Source organism: Ciona intestinalis, unplaced genomic scaffold (genome assembly GCF_000224145.3).
Source record: "Ciona intestinalis unplaced genomic scaffold, KH HT000383.1, whole genome shotgun sequence".
In the NCBI taxonomy this organism is placed as follows: Eukaryota; Metazoa; Chordata; class Ascidiacea; order Phlebobranchia; family Cionidae; genus Ciona; species Ciona intestinalis.
In genome coordinates this window covers 1-9,347 of record NW_004190704.1, presented here as the reverse complement: position 1 = coordinate 9,347, position 9,347 = coordinate 1, and the positions used below count along the sequence as shown (strand labels likewise).

At 33.1% G+C, this 9,347-nt stretch overlaps 1 protein-coding gene across 1 annotated transcript; it reads left to right on the top strand.

Annotated features, from left to right (window-relative positions):
- Positions 1–6: 6 nt before the first annotated feature.
- Positions 7–9,296, top strand: LOC108950608. Its single transcript, XM_026839542.1, has 30 exons — positions 7–131; positions 187–269; positions 1,872–2,025; positions 2,084–2,166; positions 2,231–2,384; positions 2,437–2,519; positions 2,699–2,852; positions 2,914–2,996; positions 3,060–3,213; positions 3,269–3,351; positions 3,686–3,839; positions 3,898–3,980; positions 4,439–4,592; positions 4,642–4,724; positions 5,385–5,538; positions 5,599–5,681; positions 6,027–6,180; positions 6,232–6,314; positions 6,517–6,670; positions 6,731–6,813; positions 6,864–7,017; positions 7,069–7,151; positions 7,365–7,518; positions 7,579–7,661; positions 7,712–7,865; positions 7,917–7,999; positions 8,213–8,366; positions 8,426–8,508; positions 8,559–8,712; positions 8,766–9,296. Exons 2-30 carry the CDS (start codon positions 203–205, stop codon positions 8,887–8,889), a joined length of 3,426 nt encoding a protein of 1,141 aa, XP_026695343.1. The 5' UTR covers positions 7–131; positions 187–202; the 3' UTR covers positions 8,890–9,296.
- Positions 9,297–9,347: the final 51 nt, after the last annotated feature.

Sequence of the window (9,347 nt, the reverse complement as noted above, 5' to 3'; positions counted from 1 at the left end):
TATCATGGACCTCACTCTATTGGTTGTCTTACCACAATCTGGAATGAGGTTGGTTGCAAAGTCGAAGGTCTTAGATATCCTGGCGTCCTAACAAGTGCAGATGTCGATGCTTTAAAAATCCTTAGTTTAAGGTATTTTTAATGATCTTACTGTCATCATTACATACATTTTGCTTTTCAAATACAGAGATGTAAGATCAAACATGGAAGGTGTGAAATCAGCAGCTGAAGCTGGGAATACTAATAATCAATTGGATTGTTATGGAACAGGTAAAGTTTAGTTTCAAAGATTTTTTTTGGAAACGTCGAGTTCCTTTAGTGGTACTTATGTTTTAATTTACCTCCAAATTAATGCTGTGACTATGTTTATAATTATTTGTTTCAGGATTAATTCCCTTTTGTTGGTTGTTTTAATATTATATCTTCATTGCTTTTAAAAAGATAAATAAAAAGAATATATTATTATTTCATGAAGAAACAAATTTTCTACATGATCAAATATTACTAATTTGAACTTGATTTAAGGTGCAATATAACTAGAGATCGACTGATATCAATTTTTTCCACCGATACCGATACCGATATTTTTAGCTTTTACTGATACCGATATTTTACTGATATTTGACACTATAGCGAAACATGAAATAATCGGTATTAATCAAAATTAATACCTGTGTATTCAAGATACTGCAAAATAATATAGAGAAAAAATGGTTGGTCATCACTTAGTCTACATGTGCTTCATAGGTAATTCTAAATATGTTGCTTTTGTACAAAACTAGGACACACGTAAAGGCTAAACTATGACGCGCGTGGACGTTATACTATGACGCATGTGGACGCTAAACTACAACACATGTGGACGTTAAACTATGACGCACGTGGACGTTAAACTATGACGCACGTGGACGTTAAACTATGACGCACGTGGACATTAAACTACGACGCACGTGGACGTTAAACTACAACACACATGGACTTTAACGCACGTGGCCATTAAACTATGACGCACGTGGACGTTAAACTACAACACACGTAGACGTTAAACTACAACACATGTGGGCGTTAAACTATGACGCACATGGGCGTTAAACTACAACGCACGTGGACTTTAACGCACATGGCCATTAAACTATGACGCACGTGGAGGTTAAACTACAACACACGTAGACGTTAAACTACAACACATGTGGGCGTTAACCTATGACGCACATGGGCGTTAAACTACAACACACGTGAACGTTAAACTATAAGGCACGTGGACGTTAAACTACAACGCACATGGGCGTTAAACTATGACGCACGTATAGGCTGAACAACCACGCACGTAAATGTTAAACTACGACGTGCGAAAATGTTAAACTACGACGCGCGTAAAGGTTAAATTACAACGCACGTGGACGTTAAAATGCGACGCACGTGAAGGCTAAACTATGAAGCGCGTAAATGTCAAATTACTACGCACGTAAAGGTCAAACAACGAAGCACGCAAATGTTAAACTACCAAACACGTGAAGGCTAAACTACAACGCACGTAAAGACCGGTATATCGATCGACCTCTAAATATAACTATTGTTGTTTGTTACCATTGTTAGTTCTATGATATTCAGTGTTGGCACACTCAGAATTTTAACTGTGATACACAGAGATTCAGAAAAGAAAACTGAATTAAAATCATTGCTTATGAAGATAGTTATATTTTAAAATTACTTAATAAAACATTAGATCTATATTAACCATAATGCTGATGGAAAAATATTATTAGTTTATTCAGTGGTCTGTACTTTTACTTATTTTTTTTGTAAAATATGAGGCAAAGTTTGAATTTTGTTTTATCACTTTTAAATTGGCATATTTTTATTACAATGTAGTATTTCCTGAAAATTGTGCTTCGCATGATGGACCACACAGTGTGGAATGCCTTACTACTATCTGGGAATCAAAAGGTTGTTTAAGTGAAGGAACCAAAGCTCCAGATAAACTAGACTCGGCTGAGAAGGAAGCTTTGGATTTGCTTAATTTAGAGTGTGTTTGTGTTTGCTCTGTCTTGGTGTACAGTATAATGTTTATTTTGGTCTTACAGTGATGTTGGAATTAATTTTGAAACTATTGAAGTTGAAGCTCGTGGTGGTGACAAAGATAAAGGATTGGAATGTTATGGAATTGGTTTGTACAATATTAACAACATTGTATTTGGTAGAAATTGGTATAATGTGAGTTTTTGTTTTAGTTTATCCTGAGAATTGTGATTCATATCATGGACCTCACTCTATTAATTGTCTCATCACAATTTGGGAAGAAGTGGGTTGCAAGTTCAAGGGTCTTAGATATCCTGGTGATCTAACAAATGCAGACATAAACACTTTTAAAAACATGAATTTAAGGTAATATTTATGAGATGGCTACTTTTATTTACCGATACCTGTTCAAACACAGAAATGTAAATGCAAACATGGAAAGTGTAAAATCAGAAGCTGATGGTGGAAATGCGGATCAACAATTAAACTGTTATGGCATTGGTAAAATTTAAATGTATGGTTGATAAACAATACTTAGATATTGTTATTTGCATTGTTAAATTTTACTGCGTACTTGATAAGTGAGGTGTTGGACCAAAAGTTTAGGCCAAACCTTTTCTGATGTTTACATTTATATGTCAATGTATTTTAATATAACTGATTAAATATTTAATTTGTAGCAATTCCCAATAATTGTGACTCTCACAATGGACCACACAGTGTGGAATGTCTTACAACTATCTGGGAATCAAAAGGTTGCTTAAGTGAAGGAGCAAAAGCTCCAGATAAACTAAACACAGCTGAAAAAGAAGCATTGGGCTTGCTTAATTTAGAGTAAGTACATTTTAGTTAATCCCTTGCATATTTTTTATTCTTGTTTTGTTATTTTGTACAGTGATGTTGGACATAAATTTGGCACTTTGCGAATTGAAGCTGATGGTGGTGATAAAGATAAAGGATTGGAATGCTATGGAATTGGTTTGTATTCTGCTTTGTGTATTTGTCGGTTAACTTACGCTTTAATTCATTTTTTCATTTAAGATTATCCTGAAAATTGTGACTCATATCATGGACCTCACTCTATTGGTTGTCTTACCACAATCTGGAATGAGGTTGGTTGCAAAGTCGAAGGTCTTAGATATCCTGGCGTCCTAACAAGTGCAGATGTCGATGCTTTAAAAATCCTTAGTTTAAGGTATTTTTAATGATCTTACTGTCATCATTACATACATTTTGCTTTTCAAATACAGAGATGTAAGATCAAACATGGAAGGTGTGAAATCAGCAGCTGATAATGGAAATGATAATCATCAGCTGAATTGTTATGGAACAGGTAAATTTTTGTTTGCGATGTTTTGTTATTGAAACGTTTTGTTCCTTTAGTGGTACTGATGTTTTAATTTACTCCAAATTATTGCTGTCCCTATGTGTACCTTTTTTATTCTTGTAATTTTTATTTATTCGTTGTTTCAATAATATGATCTGTGTCGTTTTCTAATGGGATAAATAAAAATAGTTATGTTGTTATTTTGTTATTATTGACACAAATTTTCCACAACTTCAAACATTTCTAAACCTCAGTCTCAACTTGATTTAGTTGCAATATAATTACAGTTCTTTGTTACCATTATAAATACTCTAATTTACACATCTTTATTACAATGTAGTGTTTCCCAATAATTGTGCTTCTCATGATGGACCACACAGTGTTGAATGCCTTACAACCATCTGGGAATCAAAAGGTTGTTTGAGTGAAGGAACCAAAGCTCCAGTTAAACTAGACTCTGCTGAGAAAGAAGCTTTGGATTTGCTTAATTTGGAGTAAGTTTGTATTTGCTCTGTCTTGGTGTACAGTATAATGTTTATTTTGGTCTTACAGTGATGTTGGAATCAATTTTGAAAGCATACAAATACAAGCTAATGGTGGTGACAAAGAAAAAGGGTTGGAATGTTATGGACTCGGTTTGTACATTCTTTTCTACATTGTTTCATTACTGTTGTTAACCTAGCTTTGAGGAATAGTTGTTTGGGGGCTATTTAAGGTTACCGGTTGAAGGATTATGCTTCTAGTAATGTACGCGTCTGAGGCAAGGCATTTAGTGACAATTTCTTCAACCCAGTGGTCCTTAATTGGGTTGTCCAAATTGTAAAAACAATCACCCACAAAGTTAGATACATGGTAACTAAGCAAAAAATATTTTGGGTAGCCTGGCAACAGCCATTATAAGATTGGATGTTTTATTTCATGCATCTTGTGCTTATTTTTGAGATGCCTTGTACGCAACTATTTTATTGTTTTTAAGGGGTTTATTTTTTATCTTTGTTTTCCTTAAAATTTTTTACAGTAAAAATATATAAGTTACATCTATTTATTTTTCTTTTTTTCATATAATACAAGTTAATATTAATTGTTTTTTTAGATTATCCTGGAAATTGTAATTCTTTTCTTGGACCTCACTCCATTGATTGTCTTATCACAATCTGGGAAGATGTTGGTTGTAAGGTTCAAGGTCTTAAATATCCTGGTGATCTAACAAGTGCAGATGCAGATGCTTTGAAAAACATGAATTTAAGGTGATTTTTAGATAAACTTTTTTTTTTACTCATAATTGTTGTAACGCAGAAACGTAAGAGCAAACATGGAAGGTGTGAAATCAGCAGCTGATGGTGGAAATGTAGATGATCAATTGAATTGTTATGGCATTGGTAGGGATGCACATTACAGAATAATTAGGTATTCTAGGATATCCTAGAATACTTTATTTCGAATCTAGAATTCCGAATCTAGAATTTCAAATCTTTTTATATTTATTGGAAAAAATAATTTTACCCACAAAAGTCAGTTTATTGACTCTTTCATAGCATCCTTGTGGGATCATGAGCTGTAAAATGATGAAAAATTGTACTATTGTGCAGTTTTTGCGTCATGAAACGTATAGCAGGCTATGAAAAAAAGTTGCAAAACGTTTACTCTCGAAAGTCCCACAAACACAAAAATATTTTTTTTCAAAATTATTAAAACAGAATTTTTTTTTTTAAATTGCTAAGATTCAAAATTTGTTAAAATATTTATGAGATGACGTGTGATGGCGTCATTAAACAGAATACCGAATCCCGTAATTAGTTTCGAATACAAAAGGATTCGAAATACTTAAAAAATATAAAAAAAAAAAAAGATTTGTAAATATTTTTTTGGGGAAGAAGGTAATTGGTATATTCCAATCAATTTAAATGTTTAATAAATCATGTTTTGCCTTTGCATCTTGCTTACTGAATCTTTATCCATCTTCTGTTTCAGGAATTAAAAATGTTTCGAATATATATTTTCATGCCTTTCTGCTACTAAATAACCACTATACTGTGTAGCATTTCCGAGTACCTGCAACTCTCACAATGGACCACACAGTGTGGAATGCCTTACAACTATTTGGGAATCAAAAGGTTGTTTAAGTGAAGGAACAAAAGCTCCAGATAAACTCAACACAGCTGAAAAAGAAGCATTGGACTTGCTTAATTTAGAGTGAGACCATTTTAGTTTATCACTTGCATATATTTTAACTTGTTTTGTTGCTTTGTACAGTGATGTTGGACATAGTTTTGAAACTTTGCGAATTGAAGCTGATGGTGGTGATAAAGATAAAGGGTTGGAATGTTATGGACTTGGTTTGTTTTCTGCATTGACTGGCACTATAGGGCAGTAGTTAACGCACCTACCTCTACTGTGGAGGTTACAAATTCAAGGCTTGATGCTGCTACTATTTTGGGCATCTGTGTTGTTGGGCAAAACCCTTGACACTCAATAATTTTTTTTAAATTGTCAACCTTGTATTAAAAAAGTCAAAAAAATAATTTCTTCCAAAGTTACATACGTGATAATTCGAAACAGACAGAAGATGTATGAAACAGAACACGTGTGTTATAATAACTGTCTTTGCTCCTGGAAAGGATGTTAATCTACACTCATTGCATGCTTTTATGTAATTTATTTTAGAATTAGATTTATTTCAGTTTATCCTGAAAATTGTGATTCATATCACGGACCTCACTCTATTGATTGTCTTATAACAATCTGGGAAGACGTTGGTTGCAAGGTTCAAGGTCTTAAATATCCTGGTGATCTAACAAGTGCAGATGCTCATGCTTTGAAAAACATGGATTTAAGGTGATTTTTATGCATGAACTTTTTTGTTTACCCATAATATTTTAAACACAGAAATGTAAGAGCAAACATGGAAGTTGTGAAATCAGCAGCTGATGGTGGAGATGCTGATAATCAGTTTAATTGTTATGGCATAGGTAAGTTTTTATAATAATATTTGATATATTTTATGTTTAATAATTACCTTATATGTTGTATTTATTTTTTTATTGGGAAACATCAGTGTTATAATAAATCTTTATTCATTTTGTATCCTTTTTAGGAAAATAGTAATGAAAATTTAAAAACAATGTTTTTATTTCCGATTTGTTGTAACTTAGTAACTGATGTACTTTGTAGCTTTTCCTAATGGTTGTGGCTCTCATAACGGACCACACAGTGTGGAATGCCTTACAACTATCTGGGAATCGAATGGTTGTTTAAGTGAAGGAGCGAAAGCTCCAGATAAACTAAACACAGCTGAAAAAGAAGCGCTGGATTTGCTTTCATTGGAGTATGTCTGTGTTAGTTAATTACTCGTATATAGTATAAACTTTATTTACCATCTTTACAGTGATGTTGGCATTAGTTTCGAAACTACGCGAATTGAAGCTGATGGTGGAGATAAAGATAAAGGATTGGAATGTTATGGAATTGGTTTGTACATTATTTACATCATTGCTATTGGCTAATGTATTTTGTTTCAGTTTATCCTGAAAATTGTGATTCATATCATGGACCTCACTCTATTGATTGTCTTATAACAATCTGGGAAGACATTGGTTGCAAGGTTCAAGGTCTTAAATATCCTGGTGATCTAACAAGTGCAGATGCTGATGCTTTGAAAAACATGGATTTAAGGTGATTTGTTTGCTTGAACTTTTTTATTTACCCATAATTGTTTAATCACAGAAATGTAAGAGCAAACATGGAAAGTGTGAAATCAGCAGCTGATGGTGGAGATGCAGATAATCAATTGAATTGTTATGGCATAGGTAAGTTTTTATAATAATATTTGATGCATTTATGTTTAATAATTACCTTTAACATTGGCTGTGTTGTATTTATTTTTTTATTGGGAAGCATCCAACTGGTATGATAAATATTTATTCATTTTGTATCTTTTTTAGTAAAATGGTAATGAAAACTTAAAAAACAATGTTTTTATTCCCGATTTGTTGTAACTTAGTAACTGATGTACTTTGTAGCTTTTCCTAATGGTTGTGGCTCTCATAACGGACCACACAGTGTGGAATGCCTTACAACTATCTGGGAATCGAATGGTTGTTTAAGTGAAGGAGCGAAAGCTCCAGATAAACTAAACACAGCTGAAAAAGAAGCGCTGGATTTGCTTTCATTGGAGTATGTCTGTGTTAGTTAATTACTCGTATATAGTATAAACTTTATTTACCATCTTTACAGTGATGTTGGCATTAGTTTCGAAACTACGCGAATTGAAGCTGATGGTGGAGACAAAGATAAAGGATTGGAATGTTATGGAATTGGTTTGTACATTATTTACAACATTGCTATTGGCTAATGTATTTTGTTTCAGTTTATCCTGAAAATTGTGATTCATATCATGGACCTCACTCTATTGATTGTCTCATAACTATCTGGGAAGACGTGGGTTGCAAGGTTCAAGGTCTTAAATATCCTGGTGATCTAACAAGTGCAGATGCTGATGCTTTGAAAAACATGGATTTAAGGTGATTTGTTTCGATAAACTTTTTTATTTACCCATAATTGTTTAATCACAGAAATGTAAGAGCAAACATGGAAAGTGTGAAATCAGCAGCTGATGGTGGAGATGCAGATAATCAATTGAATTGTTATGGCATTGGTAAATTTTTTTTATAATAATATTTGATGCATTTATATTTAATAATTACCTTTAACATTGGCTGTGTTGTATTTATTTTTTATTGGTAAGCATCCAACTGGTATGATAAATCTTTATTCATTTTGCATCCTTTTTAGTAAAATGATAATGAAAACTTTAAAACCATGTTTTATTTCTGATTTGCCGTAATTTAATAACCATTCTATTTTGTAGCATTTCCAAATGGTTGTGGCTCTCATAACGGACCACACAGTGTGGAATGCCTTACAACTATATGGGAATCGAATGGTTGTTTAAGTGAAGGAACAAATGCCCCAATTAAACTAAACACAGCTGAAAAAGAAGCGCTGGATTTGCTTTCATTGGAGTATGTCCTTGTTAGTTAATTACTGGTATATAGTTTAACTTTATTTTCCATCTTTACAGTGATGTTGGCATTAATTTTAAAACTACGGGAATTGAAGCTGATAGTGGAGATAAAGATAGAGGATTGAAATGTTATGGAATTGGTTTGTACATTATTTCTAACATTGCTATTGGCTAATGTATTTTGTTTCAGTTTATCCTGAGAATTGTGATTCATATCATGGACCTCACTCTATTGATTGTCTCATTACAATCTGGGAAGATGTTGGTTGTAAGGTTCAAGGTCTTAAATATCCTGGTGATCTAACAAGTGCAGATGCTAATGCTTTGAAAAGCATGAATTTAAGGTGTTATATATATATATATTTTTTTTCATTTAACCATAACTGTTTAAACACAGAACTGTAAGAGCAAACATGGAAGGTGTGAAAACAGCAGCTGATGGTGGAAATGCAGATGATCAATTGAATTGTTATGGCATTGGTAAGATTTTATTATATTGTTATATATATATATTTTTTTAATAATTACCCGCAGCATTGGCTGTTTGGTAAATACTGTAGCGTTTTCTTCTTTAGACAAAAGTAAGACCGCTCACGAACTCTCAACCACAAGCAACTCACTTTATTCTTAAACTATAAAATGCAACGTCACGCCCACGCAATTAACCAATCAACAGCAGCACGCAAAATACAGGAATGTGCCAATAATGTAAAACGAAGGAATGCGGTAAACGAAGGAATGCGTAAACGAAGGAATGCGGTAATAGCAATTAACTCACGCTCTGTAACTTAACATAGACATAGAATAAAACATAAATCGCGTTCTGAATAGAGGAAATACACAGCTAAGACATAAAATAAATACACAACTATAAGAATTCGTCACACTCCCCCCACTTAAACACGTTTGTCCCCAAACGAATAACACACAAAATGAAATTACACCAATAATACACTAATACACATCATAGGTTAACGTC

Bases quoted from the DNA above. Each gene is read 5' to 3' on its own strand.
- LOC108950608 (XM_026839542.1), top strand. From the start codon at position 203: ATGGAAGGTGTGAAATCAGCAGCTGAAGCTGGGAATACTAATAATCAA. The intron at 7,519-7,578 runs GTATGTCTGTGT...CCATCTTTACAG, and splicing joins CTGGATTTGCTTTCATTGGA to TGATGTTGGCATTAGTTTCG. The intron at 7,662-7,711 runs GTTTGTACATTA...ATTTTGTTTCAG, and splicing joins ATTGGAATGTTATGGAATTG to TTTATCCTGAAAATTGTGAT.